Source organism: Chanodichthys erythropterus, chromosome 18 (assembly GCF_024489055.1).
Source record: "Chanodichthys erythropterus isolate Z2021 chromosome 18, ASM2448905v1, whole genome shotgun sequence".
In the NCBI taxonomy this organism is placed as follows: Eukaryota; Metazoa; Chordata; class Actinopteri; order Cypriniformes; family Xenocyprididae; genus Chanodichthys; species Chanodichthys erythropterus.
The window spans coordinates 16,706,869-16,731,656 of NC_090238.1; the positions used below are offsets into that span (position 1 = coordinate 16,706,869).

The 24,788-nt window shown below is 36.9% G+C and overlaps 1 protein-coding gene and 3 non-coding genes across 5 annotated transcripts in view; 3 read left to right on the forward strand and 1 right to left on the reverse strand.

Annotated features, from left to right (window-relative positions):
- Positions 1-24,788, reverse strand: part of kif26ba (kinesin family member 26Ba) — a 113,384-nt gene that overhangs the window by 30,737 nt on the left and 57,859 nt on the right. For both annotated transcript variants that reach the window (XM_067368122.1, XM_067368121.1), the window contains exon 5: positions 7,802-7,985. In XM_067368122.1, the coding sequence (XP_067224223.1) occupies positions 7,802-7,985 (184 nt within the window). The remainder of the gene's footprint in view (positions 1-7,801; positions 7,986-24,788) is intronic.
- trnal-uaa (transfer RNA leucine (anticodon UAA)) lies at positions 3,329-3,411 on the forward strand. The gene has a single exon. It is a non-coding gene; the product is annotated as a tRNA-Leu (tRNA).
- On the forward strand, positions 5,131-5,213 carry trnal-uaa (transfer RNA leucine (anticodon UAA)). The gene has a single exon. It is a non-coding gene; the product is annotated as a tRNA-Leu (tRNA).
- Positions 5,331-5,413, forward strand: trnal-uaa (transfer RNA leucine (anticodon UAA)). Its single transcript has one exon. It is a non-coding gene; the product is annotated as a tRNA-Leu (tRNA).

Consider the following 24,788-nt stretch of genomic DNA (forward strand, 5'->3'; position numbering starts at 1 on the left):
ACGAGCCCAAAGCAAACAACGCAAATACTATAATCTTCGAAGGCGACAAGTTCATTTTCGAATTGGAGATTTAGTATGGGTTCGTACACATCCTCTGTCCCGTGCTGATGAAGGTTTTATGGCCAAATTGGCTGCCAAATGGAAAGGTCCTGCCAAAGTGGTTAAATGCCTTGGTCCTGTTAATTACATGGTTTCGTTCATGGAACACCCAGAAAATGCAGATACCTTCCATGTACAGAATTTGAAACCTTATTTTGGCAATGTAGGAAAAGTTTAAAAAGTCAAACATGAGGAGGTGGATATGTAACAGTCATTGCCTGTCACAAGGTTTATTGTATTTGTGGTTGCTATGTTCTTCCTGGACTCTAGGGGGAGAGGGAGCATACTCATTTTGGTATATAACAGGAAACAGTAGAGTAAATGGTAGGGTCTGTTTGGTGCCTCCATGGTTGTTTGCTACCTGTTCACTACCTGTTTGCCTAATCCTGTTTGAGAAACTGTTTGTTTCCTGCTCAAACGTAAGTTTAATGTTTGTATCAGTGTGATGAACTTGCATGGAATGTATTTAGTTTAATTGGTATATTGTTTTCCTTTTATAGAGGATTTTTGCTGTGATGTAACTTTTGCGAATCAACTATGATTACCTCTACATGATTACTTGCACACCGTGTTGCTGAAGCCACCTTTGGTTCAAGTGTGAGATACTGAAATTGACCAGCCATTCAAGCATAGGACAACAAATGACCTCGTCAACTTCTTTGTCATCTGTAACTATATTCAACAAAAGATAACACTGCTTTCCTTCAATTCATGAACTGTTTAAGTTCTCAAACATCTGTGCTGGACAATTTGATTTCCTATATGCACATACACTTGCCTTTGATGAAATTGTTGAACTGTATACGCATGTATAGTTTAGAAACCAGGCAGTATATTGGGTATTGTGAATATTGAATGTGAAACATTTTTTGAATACATGCTAAATGAAACTGCACTCTTGTTTGTACAAGACTTTATTTATTAATAGACCTTTCTTGCACAAAAGACGATTCCCCCCTTAACTCTTGTAGCTTGACAGTTATACAATAGATAGATATCAGCAGAACAGTTTTCTTTCAGGCAGCTTAATTTAAAAAAAAGATATTTCTTCTTAGACATCTTCTTGCAGTGTAAACTGATTTTCTGTTTTATATAGTTACATTTTCACAGGCATATTGGGATGAATATTTCAGACTATTGAATTCCCATGTGCTCTGCTCACTCCACAATGCCCGTAAGGTGTTTTCTTTAACACCTCAATTTTAGAAAAGCACTGTTAAAATTTTAATTAGCCACTGAATGTAATTTTTTCAAGTCATATACACTGGCCAGGTGATTGATGAATCTGCAAAACTCACAGGATTCCTATAAACTTTGATGGAACATGAATTGGAGAGAGTCTCAATGTTGAAGAAACAGGAGTTAGGAAAAGGGAGACTTAGAATTGACAGTTTTGGTCTGTTCTATTTGATGGATACATGTACAAATTTACTCAGGAGCTTCTAGATGTGTTTGAAAGTCACCACTAATTGCTTTATCATTAGGCAGATAATGGAGATGCCTTTGGTATTTAATCTCATCAAACTGTCATAAAACTCACTCTGGGAGCCACATCCCTGATGGTGCAAATCATGATCGCTGTGAATATTCACATTATCATGGTAGAATGTCACATGTAAATTTGCATGAGTGCAAAGCACATTTTTAGATAGTGTTTTTAATTAGTTCTATTCAGAGCAAATATGAGTGATATATCTGTCTCTGTCGTCTTTATCTCAAAGTCGATCACTTGTGGGTGTCATAAAAGCAGCCGTATAGAGCAGCTACACCCATCAATATCTTATCTCACAATGTTCTTATATCCAAAGGCCACTGTTGCAGCCTTGTCCCTTGGGAAAGGTGACATTTTTCTGCTGTAAATGCCAGAATTTGCATTGCCCACCATCCTGCTTATGTTCCGGTCGGCTGGAGAATCGTTCTTTTTTAGTCTGCCAGCACACCGCACAACATGCAGCCTAAATGTGGGTGTTATTTACAGATGAACTCAAGCTGTTCCAATAAAGATGACTGTGAATGAACTCACCAAAAGTTCTCAATAACAACCCACCGTGTGATTCATTATGCACCGCTCAAAATATGCTTCCAAAAGTCATAATTTTGCTTAACAGACGACGCATTCGACAAACCTACAACCATATTATCGCCTCTGAGATTTTTTGGGAGGTGCCAGCACTAGATATCCAGACCCAAATCGGCACAGACTGAGTCCAAACACAGATGAATATCCCCCATCCTTTTATGTCTGAGAGGAATGCCAGATATGCTGGTTTCCCTGCGATGCGCTGAAGATCAGGATCAACTTTCACCATGCGGGGCTCCTCCACTGTCAGCGCTCATACCAGTGCGTGCGTTTGACGGATTCTTTCCGTGTAAGGGTGGTTTCCAATAGAAAAACAACGAACTGACAGAGAAATCATTGATGCGAACGGTGTGCTGACTGAGCATGTAAATTGATAAAGGAATGCGGCTGTTAAGACAGGACAGAGTGACAGGAGGCTGAAGACTTTCCATTATGTTTGGTTGGGGGTAATGAAATTGCTTTTGCTGTGTATAATGATGCTGGTTTACTAGTGATTCAACTGAATGGTTTTCAGTTTTCAGTGAGTTCTGGGTTTCTGGTTTTCAGAGTACAGATGAGACTAGCAGGATCAGTCAACTGAAACATGGCTTGGAAAAAAACCTAACAACCAGGATGGCTGAGTAATTAAGGTTGACCAGTGTGTATTTTAAATAGAATATAGTCATGTATCGGTATGTGATTGCATTACTAACAAACTGGTTTCTCAAAATACAAGCTTAACCAGGATGGCCGAGTGGTTAAGGCGTTGGACTTAAGATCTAGTAGATGACAATCCCCATGGGTTCAAACCCCACTCCTAGTACATCAATGTGTACTTTAAATAAAATACTGCATTGCTTTGTGATTGCGTTTCTCAAAGTGTGAGCATCATAAAGTAATCAGGATGGCTGAGTGGTTAAGGTGTTGGACTTAAGATCCAATGGACAAATGTCCTCATGGGTTCAAACCCCACTCCTGGTAAATCAACAGGCTTAAGATCCAATAAACAAATGTCCTTGTAGGTTTGAAACCCACTCCTGGTAGATTAATGTGCATTTTTACTAGAATATAGTAATGCAGCTGTATGTGATTGCGTTACTAGCAAACTGGTTTCTTGAAGTGGTTCTGTAGTACCTGCAAAAAAAGTAAAGGTGTTTGTAGTACAAAGCGACCAGGATGGCTGAGTGGTTAAGGCGTTGGACTTAAGATCCAATGGACAAATGTCCTCGTGGGTTCAAACCCCACTCCTGGTAACAAATGTCTATTCTAGTATGAATTAGTTTTGGAATTCTGCTTTGCATTTTAACAACAAGAGAAAACAGAATTTTGAATGTATATCAAAAGAGCAATTTCGACCTGGCAAAAGGGACCAGGGCTGCGTTTCCCAAAAGCATCGTAAGCTTAAGTTGATCGTAGCTCCATTGGTTTCAATTAGGCTTAAGATGCTTTTAGGAAACGCTACCCAGGATGGCTGAGTGGTTAAGGCGTTGTACTTAAGATCCAATGGACAAATGTCCTCGTGGGTTCAAACCCCACTCCTGGTTATGAACATCTATTCTAATATTAATTAGTTCAGGAGTTCTGCTTTGCATTATTAAGACAAGTGGAAACAGAATTTTGAATGTATATCAAAGGAGCAATTTCGACATCTTCAACCTGTCAAACATGACCAGGATGGCCGAGTGGTTAAGGCGTTGGACTTAAGATCCAATACCCCAATGTCCTTATGGGTTCAAACCCCACTCCTGGTAACATAACTGTAAATTATATCTATAAAAATAATGCATTTGAAGAGTCATAATTTAATAAATAAGAATAATCATAACTTGAAGTTATTAGAATTATCTTCTGTATATCAATAGAAAAAACATTTAAAACATTGTTCAATTATTGTCCGATGAACACTAACATCAACACTAAAGCAAATTAACTTCTTGACTATATTGAGTTTTGGTAAGCTAACAATTGAATATCTAGTCTATGTACTGCATAGTAATTTGAAGGATGCTTGCTATAGTCCTGGGGCCTCACTTATAAAACACACACACAATTATTTCAGAAATGTTGTACGTTCACATTTAGGATCATTATATTATATTCCTTTAGGTAGGAATGTAGCTGCTAAATGACTAGTAACTAATTAACAATAGTCTTGTGGACCAGCCAGGTCAGATGAGAAGAACACACACTAATGTAGAATGTCAGATCAAAGGTCTACGTTCTTCTGCGTTCATGCATCTTAAACTGCTCCTGCAGCACAACACTTTCACCTGTGATATCTGCATACATTCTGCAGGCAAAACTCTCTCACATCCGCCCAATATGTTGTCACATGCTGCCAAAGCACAGATCTGATGCTTAAAGGCAGCTCTGTTTTCTGATGCCTTTGTCACAAAATTTAGACTGAAGGCACTTTTATTTTGTTCAGTTCACAATTTACTGTATCATCATTAGGGACCAGTTTACACCTGATATTAAAGAAATAGTTAACACAAAAAGGAACATTTTCTCATTTAATAATATTAAAATGTGTCTGTTTTGCCTCACACTTGATTATGTCTTTGGCCCTTTGTTTTCAGTTAACAAGCTCACCTTTGAGCTCTGAGCAAGATACAAAAGAAACTAGACACTATCATGTTCAATCGATCCAGCCTGAACACCCGTGTCCTGCCCATCTCATCAGAACTTACACAGCAGTGCAGGAGACAAATGAGGGCTCTGTGTTCCTTTCAGGTAGAGTCTGAAAATATCACATCAAAACAAACAGGAGTCACTAGGATGGCCGAGTGGTTAAGGCGTTGGACTTAAAATCCAATGGACAAATGTCCTCGTAGGTTCAAACTCCACTCCTGGTAACAAATGTCTATTCTAGCATGATTTAGCTTGGGAATTCTGCTTTGCATTATAAAGACAACAGAATTTTGACTGTATATCAGAGGAGCAATTTCAACATCTACAACCGATCTAAAGTGACCAGGATGGCCGAGTGGTTAAGGCGTTGGACTTAAGATCCAATGGACAAATGTCCTCGTGGGTTCAAACCCCACTCCTGGTAACAAACACCTATTCTAGCATGATTTAGTTTGGGAAATCTGCTTTGCATTACAAAGACAACAGAATTTTGAATGTATATCAGAGGAGCAATTTCAACATCTACAACCTATCAAAAGCGACCAGGATGGCCGAGTGGTTAAGGCGTTGGACTTAAGATCCAATGGACAAATGTCCTCGTGGGTTCAAACCCCACTCCTGGTAAAGAAGCAGTGGTTTCTATTCTGTAGAATCTATAAACTGTAATAAAAGAACTCTACTATTGCTGTCTTAAGCCCGATTCGGACAAAAATTGTTTCTCATATGGACGTCTGTAAAAGTAAATTTGTATGGCGCTTCAGTGATAAAACTCCTGCATTCAGATGGCGATTTATGTAAGGTGGAGGACCGAGTTGTGCGTATATATGTAATAAAACATAATAAAAAATGTAATTAAAAATATAAACCAAGTTAATAGAATTGTACATTTATATGAATATCCAAATTAATAAAATTGTATAATACATATTTTAAAATTGTATTTCATACCAGTTGCTGCCAATAGCGGCTCCTTTCAAACGTTTACAAGCTTCTTTTCTACTTTTTTGGTTTTTAACAGCTCCCACTCCCTGAGGTGATGAAATATTGTTCTTGAAAATACTTTCCAGTTAACGTATGGTGCTCCACAGTGGTCAAAAAGGATTTAAACAGTGAATTTTAAATTGATCGCTTCTTGTAAATTCAGATATGTAGATTCGGCAGTTACAACCTGTAAAAAAACAGTAGGTAATTTGGCTGGGGATTTTACGAGGGTGGTGGGAGAAAAACACTGACATTCCCGATTCGGACGGAAATAAAATCACAGACTAGGCCCTGTAAATGTTTAAAATATCTTGCACCCCCATGAGAAACAATTACTGTCCGAATAAGGCGTTAGTGCTGATGGCTAATTTGAACAAAGAACTGATGGGCAAAACCCCAATATGTGAAAATATGGGCATGTCTAGTCTTAATGAGAAATGGAAAATCTGAGTGCTTAATAAAACAGGATCAGGATGGCCGAGTGTTTAAGGTGTTGGACTTAAGATCCAACTGACAAATGTCTTCATGGGTTCAAACCCTACTCCTGGTAGATCAATGTGAATTTTAAATGGATAAATTGCCTACCCATTCAGTCTGAATGGTAAATAGTAAAACAAACTTGGCTTGCTGTCCTCGAAGGAGGCTTGAACCCGAAGCTCGGCTCGAGCTCCAAGTTAAACCCCCCTATAACAGTACTGCATAGAGGGAGATTAAGAGAAATGGAGGAGGAGGGATGCTGGGATGACGCAGTGACTGCTGCTTATATACGCTCGTAATGATGATTGACAGGACTGAATGTTTAGGCTCCTCCCGAACCTACGTTTGGAACTACATATATATTAATACGGTTGTATGTGGTTGCATTACTAACAAAAACTGGTTTCTCAAAGTGTCAGCATTACAAAATGTCCAGAGTGGTTAAAGCATCGAACTTAAGATCCTTTGGATAAATGTCCTTGTGGATTCAAACCCCACTCCTGGTAGCAACTTTAAACTGGACAATGAAGTAGAAATTTATGGCAAACTATAGTTGGTCCACAGGATGAGCTGTTGATATACTATTGTGAGGTATTGGTAGCCTAATGTTAAAGTTTAAAAAACTCCAAAAACATGTTTCTCTAACCATGAATCTGTTAAACTATGCTGCCAACAAGTGCACCTGGAAAACTTGTACCTCTGAGATGGGCATTCAATATAGAGTGCCTCAGGGATGACGCATTTTTGTAGGCAAAACCCGGAAGCGAGTTAGCATTTTAGGACTTCCGGTTCCAACGCCGTAAAGTCTATGGGTTTTTTGAATGGGTTTTTGCTAAATCGCGTGAAATAAGGTCTGTGGTTAACAAAGCCTCTAAATACTTTCACGTTTTGATCTATGACATAAAACACACCAGTTATAACCCACTTGTGATTTTTTAAACTTTTACTCTGTCTTCAAATCGGCGGTTGCTAACAAATTGCTAAAAGGGACTACTTCCTTTGGCGGGGACTTTAGACGTCATCATTAAAAACGGGACATTTGGACAGCATTTCTCATGAAAATGGATAAGTATTCATACATAGCGCAGATCATAATCAGCGAGTATGTTTTTAAATAAAGTTGTTTTTTAAATAAAGTTTAAGGAAGCTTGGTGGTGACGACATTGATCCGCGACCATGGTGTGCTGTAGTCCATTTATAGCCTACTGTTAGCCTTTTATATCTGACGACTTTATTTAGGCTTCAAAATCTATAAATGTTGTGTTCACTTGTAAAGATTATCTTGATAGACAAATGTGTAAGTGTCATAACCCTTCGTTAAACACATAGCTTATTTTCTGCGATTTTCCAAAAGTCTATGGGAAAAATGCATAGGCTTTCAACCAAGAGAACCTGTGCGCCGCTAAATTCCGGGTTGGCCTACAAAAACGCGTCATCCCTGGGGCACTCTATTACCACTCAGGTCAGATTGGTGAAAAACACACTCAACCAACAAGAGTAATAAAATAACTAGAGCTAAATGCAGACGTTTTGCTATATTATTACAGATCCTACCTTGCCCATGCCAGGAGTGTCTTTGACTTTGTTGACTGCCCGTAAGAGGCAGGGCGGAGCGGGGGGTGGAGACACCTGCAGGATGCCACTGAAGTTGGTGGGAAAGAGGGGTGGATCACATGCCACGGGGGGCGCAGGGCGCTGCTTCTTCTTCTTGGAAGACAGATTCAATTTCTGGGCAGCCCTGGGGATAAACAAAAACAAGCAATGTTAAAACTAGAACAGATGTGGATGTAAGTGCAAACACTGCGATCCCTAGACTGTTTACATTGATTCCAAGTTTTTGTTTGCTCAAGGAAGTGTTTTTGTATTTCAAATAAAATACAGCTTGGAACGTTCAGATGTAACAATGCAGACCTAAACCAAAGCGGTACAGTTTATGTTTTTCAGTAATTTTCTAGTGTCCATCTCAAAACAGACTGATGAAGTTTTGTGAATTGTTAACTGCTCAATGCATGCACATCACAGCTAATCAGAAGAGAAAGGAGACATCTGCAAGGTCTTCAATGCAATTACAACAGCATTTTCAGCATTCTTTTCTGCTGAGTGCTCACAGATAGCATGCAGGATCTGAACTTACTCAGGAGAGAACAACAGAGAGAAAGAGAAAGAAAGAAAAGTACAGTACAGGAGTGTACGTATATGTATTCAAGTCAAAGTTAGTTTGTTGTTATAAAATAGATCCCTAAGAGATCACATGCACATACTCAGATACAAAATATATAGTAGAATGCAATGTAAGTCGCTTTAGATAAAAGCGTCTGCCAAATGCATAAATGTAATGTAAATGTAATGTAAAAATGAGTTGATCCACCTTCACACAATGATTGCACCTGTGGACATCAGGTGAAATTCTTGTGTATTTAGTGTTTGAAGAGATATTGAGAATGGCTTTGACTCGGGAGCGAGAGAAGTGAAGGTCGATTGATTCTAACCACAGTCTCACAGCCTGTTAGAGACTGTTTCAATTGCTCTTAAAAGAGTATCGATCAGTCCAGCATTTTCACCTGACCAAACATATCTGTGCAGGGGCTTATCACAGCCTCATTTAGACTCCCACTGGATCTAAGTTCAGATGATGGAGGCTGAAAATGCATTTTACAAAACTGAAATACCTCAAGTGGTCAAATATGAAAACACATGAGGGTTTGCTGCAAAGATGAAGAGAGTGGTAATCTACAAAATATGGCATGTTGATCTACAAATATTGTCTTGTTAGTAGTTGGGGACCTTAAAATATTTATTGCATAAATTAACATGTTTTTCAATGTATTTATTTGTCCAAGGCCAAAAATATCTTATGTGAGAAGCCATGTTTAGGGTACGATATCTCAAGAATTATGATTTCTTGCCTCTGAAGAATTGATAGATAGATTGGCAAATGTGTTCCCAACTCCAAATGGTTTAGAGTTTCTTCAGCGTACAAATATATTTTAAAAATGGGGTTGTAAATTTGCTTTGAAATTCATGCTGGTCCAAGCAGGTTTTTTTCAGCAGAGAAGACAATTAGGCTGATCTCTTCTGTTTGGGTGCATGTTTTAAAGGTCTTGGTGGTGCATCTGGCAGTGATGCATTAACCAACTGTATAGAGCAAGGAAGGTAATTGACAATGCACAAAACATGAAAGGGAGGTTCTACACCCCAAACTTCAACACAGAAGTCCAAAAGCTTTGCAAAGGATCCAGAGGATGTGTGAGTCTTATTGTCTCAGATTAGCAAAAGAAAAGTGCCAGTTTGTTCACTTTGTAGTAGTATTACAGTACCTTGAGGCACAATCATTCATTTTGAAGTTCTTCAACTTTGTCAAAATGTGCAAATCTATTCTAAGTCAAAGATACAGGCAGAAGAGAAAAATAGCTTTTGATACAAACAGTTAAGGTATCTCAATCACTACACATTATATAGAAATACACCTTCAGCCTCTGGCTATCATAAAAGAACTTGAGCGCTGTGGCTCAGACCTGCTATTTGATAAAGCAAAGAAAATATTTAGCAAACTGATCGAATTTCTGTTGAGAGGAGGGGAGCGAAGTGGTTACTGTAAGGGAAAAATTGAGGTAAAAATAATAAACACCCTGGCAGATAAGAGATGGTGAAAATATAGCTGGAAGTAATAATAACACTCAGTGTTTGTGTATAAATCAGGTCTGGAGATACAGTTACTGTGCGAGCTATGAAATCATCAGCACTTTGGATGCCAACGGAAGGAGCAAACTTCCTTAGAAATGAGACAAATTATCACCTGGATACACTGTCAGGGGAATGTTTGTTTGTGTAAAACTTGTGTGACGAAGTACATGGCTGAGCTCCAAGGCACTGTGTGAAGTGTAAAGTGAGATAATTATTGTGACACTCATTAATGTCAGGAAAACAGTTTTCTCTCTCACACACACACTTTTAACCAACACGTTGACCAATACCTTAATGAGCCGACAAGCAAAGTCTCATAAAGTTTGATGCAAACTGTTGTCTCTGCCATATGCTTCTAATTTGAGCCCTCTTGTCCTACATAAATAAACAGCGTACCGTTTGTTGTTACCTGCATGAGAAAGGCCTGAAGAGAATAGATGGGAATATTTTTTGTTAAAAGCCAAAACACGTAAACAGGGAAATTGGATGAAAATGAAGTGGACACTTTGCTTGAATTGGCTTGAACCGAACTAAGCCGAGATGCGAATGTGTTATTTTGCAGAGGCGTTAATGAGATTTCTTTAAATAGCTTCTTAGAGGAACACTCTGATTTAGAAAACAGACAACATCTCTCTTCCTCATTATCATCTCCACATGAGTACAACATACATACACCTTAAGCTGTCTTAACTGGCATATAAGCACATCATGTAAAATATAAACACAAAATTAAATGACTTAGCCACTTAATTAAAGTTCAGTCAAGACTATAAACACGCTGCCATTATGTTAAGAGTGTTTTAGGTGGTTTCCATGCATAACCATACAGTTTCTATGGTCTTCTGGTTGTCAGTACATTGCTATGGTGTTGCTATGGTATTCTGGGTGGTTGCCAGGGCATTGCCATACAGTTACTATGGTCTTCTGGATGTCAGCACATTACTATGGTGTTGCTAGGGTGTTCAGAGTGGTTCCAGGGCATTGCCATACAGGTGCTAAGGTCTTCTGTTTGTCAGCACATTGTTATGGTGTTGCTAGGGTGTTCAGAGTGGTTCCAGGGCATTGCCATACAATTGCTAAGGTCTTCTGTTTGTCAGCACATTGCTATGGTGTTGCTAGGGTGCTCTGGGTGGTTGCCAGGGCATTGCTAAACAGTTGCTATGGTCTACTAGTTGTCAGCACATTGCTATGATGTTGCTAGGGTGTTCTGGGTGGTTGCCAGGGTATTGTCATACAGTTGCAAAAGACTACTGGTTGTCAGCGTGTTGTTGTGGCATTGCTAGGGTGTTTTGGGTTGTGGGTGGTTGCCAGGGCATTGCCTTGTAGTTGCTATGGTCTACTGGTTGTCAACACAGTGCTATGGAGTTGCTTGGGTGTTCTGGGTTGTTGTCAGGGTACTGCCATTCAGTTGCTATGGTCTTTCTTGGGTGTTCTGGGTGGTTGCCAGGGTATTTCCATACAGTTGCAAAAGAGTACTGGTTGTGAGCATGTTGTGGCATTGCTATGGTGTTCTGGGTGGTTGCTATGGCGTTGCTGAGGCTTCCAGGGTGGTTCTGAGGCATTGCTATGTGGTTGCTAATGTAAATGAAGTAAAGGTTTGCTCACAACAAGAATAAAAACTATAACAATAACTATATAAGTGTCCACAAAAATGCACAATAACATTCTGTTTATTATAAGCCACTTTAAATGCTCAAGCTCTTTAAAGTCAGATGGATTCTGATCGGCTGTCAATGCTTTTATTCTTCATCATATTCTTCAGTGATTCTGACAATATTTTTTTCTCTATGTCCTTATTGTTATAGTAGTGGTGCGGACTTCCCCATTCTCACAGAAATAGAACAATTATAGTTAACGACCTTGGTGTGAAGAGGCCTTAAGTCTGTTCTTAACCTTAAGTTAACCTCAACCTTAAGTTTCTTAACATAATTCTACCATATAGACTTAACTCATATGCCTTGAGCAGTGGAAACCTAACTGAAGCAAAAACTATACACAAAAGTAGCTAAACACATCTCTTTAAATGAATTATTTAGCTAGCAATAGCATGCTAAACATCACAACTTGGATTAAATGCAATGAAATTGTTGTGACAAAAATGTATTCTAATTGTATTATCCGATCATATTATTTGAGCAAATTGCATAGTAATGCTCATGTTAGAAAACAGCACTACTGAGGCTAGAGAAAAAGATTACTTGTTCCTCACCTGTCCATCATTTAGGGGGCCTGAGGACCCCTAAGTGTCCAGCTCTGTTTTCCTCTTAAACAAGTGTCCACCAGATTGAATGTGGAGTTTGACAGCTCATCATGAATCCATTATTTCTCCATGTTGTGCTTCATGTGGATGGTAGATAATGTTGAGCGCCACTCCTCTAATGTATCCACAGCAGATTGAAGCGATTCCTCGGCAGCGAGCAGATAGCTTAATCCCCACACCTGAGCACTCCTGACTGCCTACGCTCCGTCTCTCCAATCCCATGTCTCTCTCTCTCTCTTTCATTGCCTTTCTCTTCCTCTCCCTCACACTTCTTTCTCAGTTTCTCTCCTTCATGTCTCTGTTTGGCTCATTCTTCTGATTACATTATCCAGGAAAGAATGTCCAGGCTCAAGATGAAGCGAGACCAGCAAAGAACATCCACACAGGAAGCAGGGAACAACATCACATTGCTGCCTCTCAGCCCCTGTGCTCAGCTGATAATGTCTACTATTCAATCTCCGCAACAGTCTTGTTCTCTCTCTCGCTCGCTCTTTCTCACTCTCTCCATCTGTAACGTACCTCACACTTCTCCAAGGATTTCTTTTCAACACCACAGGCAACAGTAAAGTTGAACCCAGAGCTCTGGCACCTCTGCACTTACTTTCTATAGAAAATCAGACAGCAGTGGCCGCAAACTAAATGACACCAGACTGCATGTCCAATGTTCTGAGAGGGGATATAGAAAACAGGCAGAATCTGACTGCTATGTCTTGTGGGAAATGTCTGGGCTCACTTCATGTTTTAGGCTACATCATTGAGAATTAGGGCAAGAAAATATATTCAAATGAAACATTTAACTATAAATTAAATAGAAGCTGAAGACATGCACACAGCAAAAACGGAAAATTAAAGAGAAAAGTAATAAAAATCTAAGCAATCAAGTTTTTTTGTTCTCTCAACATCTCTCAGAATAATTGTCTTAATTAAAACTATTTTGTTTTTCTGATTCTAATTCGTTCATTCAGTAAATGTCTCATTGTCAATATATGTATATATTGTGTATATATATATATATATGTGTGTGTAAAACTGTATTTCATTTGAATAAATGAAAACTAAAAGACTTTCAAATCACATGAGCCAATATTTTATTCACAATAGAACATAGATAACATAACAAATGTTTAAACTGAGAAATTTTAAAATTTTATGCACAAAATGCCATGCCTGCAGTCCAGATCTTTCATCTATAGAGAAAAATATAATATAATAATATAATATAATATAGCACAAACTCTTCAGAAGAGCAAGAATGGGACCAAATTTCAACACCAAAACTCCAGAAACTCATCTCCTCTTCTTTTCAAAACAATTTGAAGATGTCTGGGCATCGAGGTTATTAGTTTCTGGAGTTTTGGTGTTGAAATTTGGTCCCATTCTTGCTCTTCTGAAAAGTTTGTGCTCATCTTTGATGTATTTTTCTCTATAGGTGAAAGATCTGGACTCTTCTATGATGAAGCCATGCTGTTGTAATAGCTGGAGTATGTGGTTTTGCATTGTCCTGCTGAAACACAAAAGGCCTTCCCTGAAATAGATGTCGTCTAGGGGGGAGCATATGTTGCTCTAAAACCTTTTATATACCTTTCAGCATTCATAGTGCCTTCCAAAACATGCAAGCTGCCCATACCGTATGCACATATGCACCCCCATACCATCAGAGATGCTGGCTTTTGAACTGAATGTTGATAACACGCTGGAAGGTGTCCCTCCTCTTTAGCCCAGAGGACACAGGGTCTGTGATTTCCAACAAGAATGTCAAATTTGGACTCGTCTGACCAGAGAACACTTTTCCACTTTGAAACACTCCATTTTAAATCAGCCTTGGCCCACGGGACACAACAGCGCTTCTGGACCATGTTCACATATGGCTTCCTTTTTGCATGATAAAGCTTTAGTTGGCATCTGCAGATGGCACGGCAGATTGTGTTTACCGACAATGTTTCTGGAAGTATTCCTGAGCCCATTTAGTAATGTCATTGACACAATCATGCCGATGAGTGATGCAGTGTCATCTGAGGGCCCGAAGACCACGGGCATCCAATAAAGGACTTTGGCCTTGTCCCTTACGCACAGAGATTTCTCCAGTTTCTCTTAATCTTTTGATGATGTTATGCACTGTAGATGATGAGATTTGCAAAGCCTCTGCAAATTGACATTGAGGAACATTGTATTCCACAATCTTTTTACGCACTCCTATACTGTAGTTCTTCTAAACCAGATATGATACTTTCAGGTGAAGAACATGTTGTCCTTCTTTATATATCTCAAGTCAATTTGTGCTTGCACATATTCAGACTTGCCACCTCAAGATGTTTTACATTGGATTTAAGGCCAGTAATGTCACTGTTTCACATGCCTTGTGATTTAAAGGGATAGTTCATCCAAAAATGAAAATACTGTAATCATTTACTCACCTGGTTCCTGTATGACTTTCCATCTTCTGCATAACACAAAAAAATGACTTTCATTGTATAGACAGAAACATTCTCCAAAATATCTTCTTTTCATTTTCCATGGAAGAACGGTTTGGAATGACATTGGAGTGAGTAAATGATAACAGAATGTTCATTTTGGCATTAACTATTCCTTTAAAAACAGCATTTTAATAGGTCTCTGTCTACAACAAAAAGACAGTGAAGTCAGAAATTATATAAAAGACTGAGAGGGCACAAAAGATTACATTTAGATCATGTTAGGCCAAGCCACTAAGTGACTAATCCTCTGGGTCAGACCTACCCAGCAGGCTAATAATGTCCGTATGAACATCAGCTCTCTGTGTAGCCAGAAACACTGAATACCGAGCTGAACTTCTCTATTGTCCTTAAAACAACCTTCATCTCCTCAAACGCAGAGGACTCAGAACATCCTTAGACATTTCTGGGTGACACCGTTTCACTGCTGCAGCACTGGAAAAAGGAATGCCTGCAGCCCGATTCACCCTGCAGTCTTGTTCTGGCGGTGCTTTGTGTCACAGGGGTTGTTGTCTAATTTCCCTGTCACTTTTCATACATTCTGCTCTGATCCACAGCAGCTGAGCCTCCACATAGAGATTCAACTCCAAACATAGAGCATGAAAGGGGCAGGCCACAGTGTTCCCACTGCTATATTGCACACCCTAGAGCTTCAACATCATACACAGCACAAATGTCTGTTACATATCGCTCCTAATTAGTCAGCATTCTTCCCATATGGTGCAAATTAAAGGGGTTTCACTTGCATAACGAGAGTGAGCGGGATTGAGAGATAAGCAGGCAGCAGTTCATATATATCAGCCTATTTGAGCTAATGAGACTCATTAACTAAAACAATTAAAATTGGTTTTCAGTGGATGGAAAATTTGACTTGAACAAGACCGAGGACGTCTCAGTTCACATTCTTGTAATATGCACTCAAGTATGTACTTTGTTAGTAATGGGAAAGTTCATACTTTTGAGTTTTGAGCTAGTTCACCCAAACCCGTAAGACCTTCCATTCATCTTTAGAACACAAATTAAGATATTTTTGATGAAATCTGTGAGCTTTCTCACCTCCTTATAGACAGCAACGTCAACTAATTTCAAGGCCCAGAAAGGTAGTAAAGACATTGTTAAAATAGTCCATGTGACTACAGTGGTCCAAACGTAAATTATGAAGCAATGAGAATCAGGGGCGTAAATTTCATCTGACAGTAGGGGGGGACAATAAACAAAATTTATTAAGAGCAATTTTTGAAGGGGACACAAGTAACACAGCCAAAATTTTACTTATAAAGAATATGTAATGTTACACAGAAGAAAACCTACTATTATTAGTGTAGCATGGAGTCTGCCATTATGCTCATTGTTTATCTTTGGTTCAATGAAAAAAACTGACTAAATTGGCCAAAATATTCTTCAAAACCTTTACATATATATATATATATATATATAATTTTTTTTTTTTTTTTTTTTTTTTTTTTTTACTCACCAAGTCACCATTAAATACGATGAATACCAAAGTCCCTTCATTAGATCTTTGTGAATAAAATAGCCTTGACAGCCGACTTACTGGTACTCATCTGTCTCTAGAATTGTTCTCTCCCGAATCTACACACACGAGAGTGTGACGTGCGCGGTGGACCAAACCACTGCGAGGCAAGGGAGGGGTGACTCAAAATGTTTCTAAACTTAAAACGCCCGTTTGTATTGCTTCACTACTTACATAATTATTTTAAGTTTATATAATTTTTGCACAATACTTAGCGTGGTTATTAATTATATTTTTTGTGTGTGTGTGTGTGGGGGGGGGGGGGCAGCACTCAGATAGGGGGGTCCTGACCCCCCTGCTACCCACATCCCCCCCCGCGATTTATGCCCCTGACGACAATATGTTTTGTTTGTGTTGGTAACAACATATATGTAAATATATGTAAACAGCACAGCTTAAGGAGAAATATTTTATGTAAACCTTCAAATGCCAAAATATATTACAAAATTAACCTGAACGAACAATACATTTCCAATCAAAAAATATATTTTGGACAATATAAACAAATTTACACTGAAAACATAAAAAAAAGTTTAAACTTTTGGGATCATGTGACACTGAAAACTGCTGAGAATTCAGATTTACCACAAGAATAACTGACATTTTAGAATATAAATACATGTTTGGTGAGCATAAGAGACTTCTTTAGAAAACACACACACACACAAAAATGTTACCACCCCCATAATTTTAATGGTACTTTAATGGTACTTTTATAGACCACAACACATTCTCTTTAAATTCATTCATTAAATTTGAGCTTCAGAATTGCATTTCCAATCACTTTTACAACAGAAAAAGCATTGCAAACTATCTTTTCCATATAGCGCAAGGGGTTGTGGACAATATTAAAAGAAATAAAAAAATAAAAATAAAAAACACATGCACAGATGCAAAACACTCAACATGCTTCTTTGATTCCTTCAGACTTTAGCTGTAGCTAAAATAACTTGCAGTGTTATTCATATTTAAATTAGCAGACTTCTGTAGCCAAACTCTGGTTCCAGGATTCTAATTAAACGCCTCACTCAATTAAAAGCTTGACTGACACTATCTCTCAGCCTCTTTTGTATGCATACTTCTGAAATCGTTTAGGTTTTGGGCCTGGTTTGAAAATTAATCACTAATTTATTATCTTTCTGCATAGCCCCTTTGCCAAACGACGCCACGGCCTTCCGATGTCAACAGATCTGCTGGTAATGAAGCTGTTTACTTTAGTTAGTATCTGGAATACCTAATGAGCCATTATGAGTTAATTGACTGGGCTGAGAAGCATTTATTTTGGGGTCTAACGTCAGCCCGCTCAGATTAAACCAAGGGTTAATCAGAGCAATCCCATGCGAAATGAGTTTTCACAAACATATTTTCAACTATAAAATGATTTTTTTTCCCCGTATAGCTCTCTCCTCGCTGGCTTTGCTGCCGTAGTACTTAAAAATAAACCCATTATTGTGCTGAAAAACAGTTTCTATATTTCACGATGACTCAAAGTTTGTCTTTCATTACATATCTGTGCCATCCAATTCTTCAAATAATTTATATTCCTATACACTCATATAAAAGACAAATAATCAGCTAATTATATGCAAAAGAGTCTATTTAGATATGGGGATGAAGATGCTAAAATAGAGCATAACCAGAGGAGTTGGACCCATATAAATCCCCACAATTCTGACCTGTGGCGCTATATAGCACTCGGGGGCTGTTTCTGCAGATAAGGTTCTCCCAGAAAGTCAAGCTTAGATGAAACTGCTTCTTCACTGGATCATCAAACAAACCACAGAGGCTGAGACCGCTCAAGCAAAAATAGAGCTCTTTGAATCAGAAAGCTGCCTTAGTGAGTCAGCATTGGCAAAGCCATGGTGGTGGAAGGCCAAAGAAACAGCCCTGTCAGTGTACTTATTGAACAGGGCAACATAGAATAGAATAGAATAGAATAGAATAGAATAGAATAGAATAGAATAGAATAGAATAGAATAGAATAGAATAGAATAGAACAGAATAGAATAGAATAGAACAGAATAGAATAGAATAGAACAGAATAGAATAGAACAGAATAGAATAGAATAGAATAGGTATAATATATATAAACCGGTTTCTCCTGTTGAGCTAAAAAGGCTACTAGGAAATCTTAATGGTTTTTGGTCTACAAACAAGACATAAAATGTATAACCAAGTGGTTCTGAGGCAAGCTAAGCCTCCTGAAGGCCAGATCCGTTACTGCTAACTGCAGACTGAGGAACACACAAGTATCGAACGTGCTGTTACTATGGTGACGCTAGTTAACAGCTGAAAAATGGACTGACTGATGGTCATATTGTGTGACTCAGACATTAAAGGACAAATGTAGGGATGCGACAACATGGTTCTGATACACAGTCCTCACATTTCTGAACGGGACCATACAGAAAATTGTTAGATGTGTCAGCATTCTGATTTTATTTCTATAAAGCGACATATTTCAGAGTGATAATTACTGCTAAATATTGACAATTTAATTTTTTGTAAAGGCCTTACCTACAAAATTAGCCTAAAATGATGCCTAAATTTGGCTATTTGTTATAATGAATAGCAAACACAGACACAGCTAGGGAGGAAAAAAGATAAAATAGCTTTTCTTTAGAATAACATGCATTGTAGAACTATGCACAATAAGACCAGAAGCCTGAATTTAAAAAGTAAATAGGGTCAAATGTGACTTAAATATGACATAAAACAACTGCTTTATCAGGCCACTGAATATTTGTGCTGAGGAAAATATTCTAGATTTGGAGTGTAGAAGATCATCAGACTCAATTAAAACCAAAGGGGCAGAGTATCCATTTATAGTACCAAAGATTCTCTGCTTCACAGGCTCCAGGGTGCCTCCAAAATTCACAATGTCAGCCAAGGCAGGAAACATGGGACCAGGAAGCAAGGGGTTGCTGTAATTGGACAACATGCAAGTACACAATGTTCAATAGCCAAAACCTAGTGAGCTGACTATGTAGGCAGCATTTTTAAGGCCTCATAGGCACATTTCCATCACTAAGGCTGTCCTATGATACCATATTTTAGCCAAATGTTTGAAAAATATTTAATTTTGGATGGATGGATGGATGGATGGATGGATGGATGGATGGATGGATGGATGGATGGATGGATGGATGGATGGATGGATGGATGGATGGATGGATGGATGGATGGATGGATGGATGGATGGATTCTGCCTATGATACCATATTTTAGCCAAATGTTTGAAAAATATTTAATTTTGGATGGATGGATGGATGGATGGATGGATGGATGGATGGATGGATGGATGGATGGATGGATTCTGCCTATGATACCATATTTTAGCCAATTTTTTGAAAAATGTTTAATAAGATGGATGGATGGATGTCAGTTAGAATTCTGCCTTAGAAAAGTCAGTTGTCTATGTAGAACAGCTAACTAACAATTGGAACAAAGTCATAATGTGTGTGTGGAGAGTTTTTGCTGTGGTTCTCTTTATTACATACAGTAGCCACTGGCAGTGTAATGGAATTGTGGGAATTGTAGGCATACTCGGCCTCTATTTACATTTAATTAGATCAGCAAACGTATCTGCCGGCTCTTATCTTCAATCCAGTCCTGCACTGATCTCTAGAGGTCAATTTCATGCCTCTGAGTGATAATGCTGATAGTAATTACCATGATTATCATCAGAATTATTGCAGCTCTCATCGATGGCTGACTCCGGGGCTGTTATATTATTAACCTCTATGCTTAAGCATGTCATTTGGCCATAGACTGTTAGATACTAACTCACCACGATCACAGGGTCCTAAAGGTCCTGATGTGCGTACGGCTGGCCTGGTGAGTCAAAGTATATCAATTAATCATGGGACCATGCTCTAATTGTCATCTATAGCAGAATCAATGCTAATTAATCTGTAAATATAAGACCTAATCATCATATTTAGTAGTACATTGAGAGGATGTAAACATTATATATCCAAGTTGTACTGTAAATGATTAAAATTCATCCAAATGAAAGGCCCAAATGATCATTATTCTGAATATTACATTGGATGTATTCAACTCAATGTTATGGCGCAGGAAGAGCTCATAATCATCTCTGGTTTCGGCCTGCATTTATAATTTATGTAGGGGTCATTACAAGGCCTGGTGTCCACTTGTCACTGCTTTGTGAAGTGATCGCTCACATCCTCTCACAGCTAAATGGATGAGATCAGGAGTTAATTGCCCTGAATTTTAACTGGCCTCACATTCCTGTCAAACAAGATGAATGGGAAAGAGAGAGACACATGAACAGAAAGAGACATTTAAAAGAAAAAGGGGTAAAGTTCATTGCTTGCAGCTCTGGGTCGTCGTCTTTATGAATCATAATTCTAGCTGTGAAAAAAATCTTTGTATTGTCACATGACTCAGGGTTGTTATTCTATATGTGATTGTAAGAGAAAAAAGTCGTTAAATTACGAATTTGTTCTTGTAATTTAAAAAAAAAAATTCTTTTTTTCTCAAGACTTTATTCTCAACATTTCATCTCAACTTTTTTCTCGAAATTTAACATTTTTCTCATAGTTTAGCGAATTTGTTCTCATAATTTAACAACTTATTTCTCGTAATTTAATGACTTTATTCTTAACATTTTATCTCGACTTTTTTCCCGAAATTTAACAACATTTTTCTCATAATTTAACAAATTTGTTCTCGTAATTTAACAACTTTTTTCTCATAATTTAATGACTTTATTCTCAACATTTTATCTCGACTTTTTTCTTGTAATTTAACGAAATTTTTCTCATAATTTAACGAATTTGTTCTTGTAATTTAACGACTTTTTTCTCGTAATTTAATGACTTTATTCTCAACATTTTATCTCGATTTTTTTCTCGAAATTTAACGACTTTTTTCTGGACATTTAACGAGTTTTTTCTCGTAATTTAACGACTTTATTCTCAACATTTTATCTAAACTTTTTTCTCAAAATTTTACATTTTTCTCATAATTTAACGAATTTGTTCTCGTAATTTAATAACTTTTTTCTCATAATTTAATGACTTTATTCTCAACATTTTATCTCGATTTTTTTCCCGACATTAGCGACATTTTTCTCATAATTTAATGAATTTGTTCTCGTAATTTAACTTTTTTTCTCGTAATTTAATGACTTTATTCTCAACATTTTATCTCGACTTTTTCTCGGAATTTAACGACATTTTTCTCCTAATTTAACGAATTTGTTCTCGTAATTTAACAACTTTTTTCTCATAATTGAATGAGTTTATTCTAAACTTTTTATCTCTACTTTTTTCTCGGAATTTAACGACATTTTTCTCCTAATTTAACGAATTTGTTCTCGTAATTTAACAACTTTTTTCTCATAATTGAATGAGTTTATTCTAAACTTTTTATCTCGACTTTTTTCTCATAATTTAACGAATTTGTTCTCGTAATTTAATAACTTTGTTCTCATAATTTAATGACTTTATTCTCAACATTTTATTTCGATTTTTTTCCCGAAATTTAACGACATTTTTCTCATAATTTAATGAATTTGTTCTCGTAATTTAACTTTTTTTCTCGTAATTTAATGACTTTATTCTCAACATTTTATCTCGACTTTTTTCTCGGAATTTAACAACATTTTTCTCCTAATTTAACGAATTTGTTCTCGTAATTTAACAACTTTTTTCTCGTAATTGAATGAGTTTATTCTAAACTTTTTATCTCGACTTTTTTCTCGGAATTTAACGACATTTTTCTCATAATTTAACGAATTTGTTCTCATAATTTAACAACTTTTTTCTCGTAATTTAATGACTTTATTCTCAACATTTTATCTCGACTTTTTTCCCGAAATTTAACAACATTTTTCTCATAATTTAACAAATTTGTTCTCGTAATTTAACAACTTTTTTCTCATAATTTAATGACTTTATTCTCAACATTTTATCTCGACTTTTTTCTTGTAATTTAACGAAATTTTTCTCATAATTTAACGAATTTGTTCTTGTAATTTAACGACTTTTTTCTCGTAATTTAATGACTTTATTCTCAACATTTTATCTCGATTTTTTTTCTCGAAATTTAACGACTTTTTTCTGGACATTTAACGAGTTTTTTCTCGTAATTTAACGACTTTATTCTCAACATTTTATCTAAACTTTTTTCTCAAAATTTTACATTTTTCTCATAATTTAACGAATTTGTTCTCGTAATTTAATAACTTTTTTCTCATAATTTAATGACTTTATTCTCAACATTTTATCTCGATTTTTTTCCCGACATTAGCGACATTTTTCTCATAATTTAATGAATTTGTTCTCGTAATTTAACTTTTTTTCTCGTAATTTAATGACTTTATTCTCAACATTTTATCTCGACTTTTTCTCGGAATTTAACGACATTTTTCTCCTAATTTAACGAATTTGTTCTCGTAATTTAACAACTTTTTTCTCGTAATTGAATGAGTTTATTCTAAACTTTTTATCTCGACTTTTTTCTCGGAATTTAACGACATTTTTCTCATAATTTAACGAATTTGTTCTCATAATTTAACGACTTTTTTCTCGTAATTTAATGACTTTATTCTCAACATTTTATCTCGACTTTTTTCTCGAAATTTAACGAATTTTTTCTGGACATTTAATGAGCTTTTTCTCGTAATTTAACGACTTTAATCTCAACATTTTATCTCAACTTTTTTCTCGAAATTTAACGACATTTTTCTCATAATTTAACGAATTTGTTCTCGTAATTTAACAACTTTTTTCTCATAATTTAATGACTTTATTCTCAACATTTTATCTCGAATTTTTTCTCTAAATTTTACGAGTTTGTTCTCGAAATTTAACAACTTTAATCTCGTGATGGTTTAATTTTATTATTATTGCTTGGCCCTAACCCTCTTCCGTATTTTTCTTGTGTTAAATCAACTTACTGATTTTTTATTGGGATAATTAATGTAGTTCAGATAACATAATATTTTGAGTTTCTGTTGATTAAACCAATCGCCTTCATTGTATTAACTAAAATGTTTAATTTCAATGAACTCAAAATTTTAAGGCAAGCAGGTAACTTACTAAGTTAAACTAATAATTCTTTTTTTAGTGTGTTGCTATATGATTATTAGGTTTTTCTAGGATGTTCTTGGGGTGTTGAGTAGTTGTTGCTTAACCCAAGTCAAAGAAAGCTTTATAGTCCACGAGGCAACAATCGTAAATCTAATCACCTCCCCTCAAAAAGTGGCAAATAAATAAATAAAACACATCTGAAATGCGACTCTGGGTGGAAATAATGAGGATGGGCTATTTTAGAGCAAAAGTGTCAGTGTCAGACACATTAATATACATATCTATATATACACACGCCAAGCGCTGCCGTACTGAAATGCCTTCAGAGACAGGCATCCCCTAAGGCGAATATTTATGGAATAAATCTGGCTGGGCTCTTTAGAGGGACACTAATGAAACCTTTCACTCTCCTCACACCCTGCTGCCCTGGCTGTTCGGCATCTCAATCGATCATTCAAGCGTGTGGGGGGATAGAAGGTTTCAGAGGAGGGGGTTGGTCCTGCGATGGAGGGGTCAGTGCTGATGTGAGGGGTTTCTGAGGCAACCCTGCTTGTTTTAAAGGCCATGGTGAAGTAAAATGGTAAGAAGGTGGGGCGCTGAAAGGTGCAAAGGGGGGCGGCATTTTAGCTCCCCGGAGATGGAGGCACGGGAGAGTTAATGAACAAAACGACACACGCTGCACACTGACAGTGGCAGCGGTTATGCATGGCTGCTCGCATTATATCATCTCTGGGGTATGTACCCCGCACCCCACCTTCATTCGTTCACACACAAACCATCTGTAGCACAGTGAAAGGATCACAATACAGTGCAAGAAACCTGTTCATGATTAAGCCTCTTCTATAAGGGGAAAATGAGAATGAGAATATTAAAAATCAAAAGTAAAGAAGGGGTTCTATTTTCCAGAAAAAAAATAAAAAATAAATATAATGCTGTTCTAAAGGGAAATGAAAGCAGGCATTTTACACTCCTAAACCCAGCAATTGGGCTGTTTTAACCCAGTGAATGGGATATTTTAACCCAGTGGTTGGGTTAAATGTTTTCCCAACTGGCAGGGTACTATTGTTTACAAATTGCTGTATTGCTTGCTTAAAATGAACCCAAAGTAGGCTATGTTTAATAAATGAATATGTATTAATATGTATAATAAATGAACATTTATTATTAAGTTGAATGAATAATAATTAAACAATAAACATTTATTAAATTGCTCAGTAATAAATGTTAACCTTTTCATTATTATTGTTGCCTTTAGTAATTATGTGTCTGATTTTTAATTTCCAACCTATTTTGGGTTCATTTTAAACCAGTCATATAGTAATTTTTAAATAGTAGATTAGGATTAAATAAATCATTTAACTCAATAAAATACTGTATTTGTAATCTATTTCATAAACATATTTAATAAATATTTATAAAAAAAAAAAAATATATATATATATATATATATATGTATGTATGTATGTGTGTGTGTGTGTGTGTGTGTGTGTGTGTGTGTGTGTGTGTGTGTGTGTGTGTGTGTGTGTGTGTG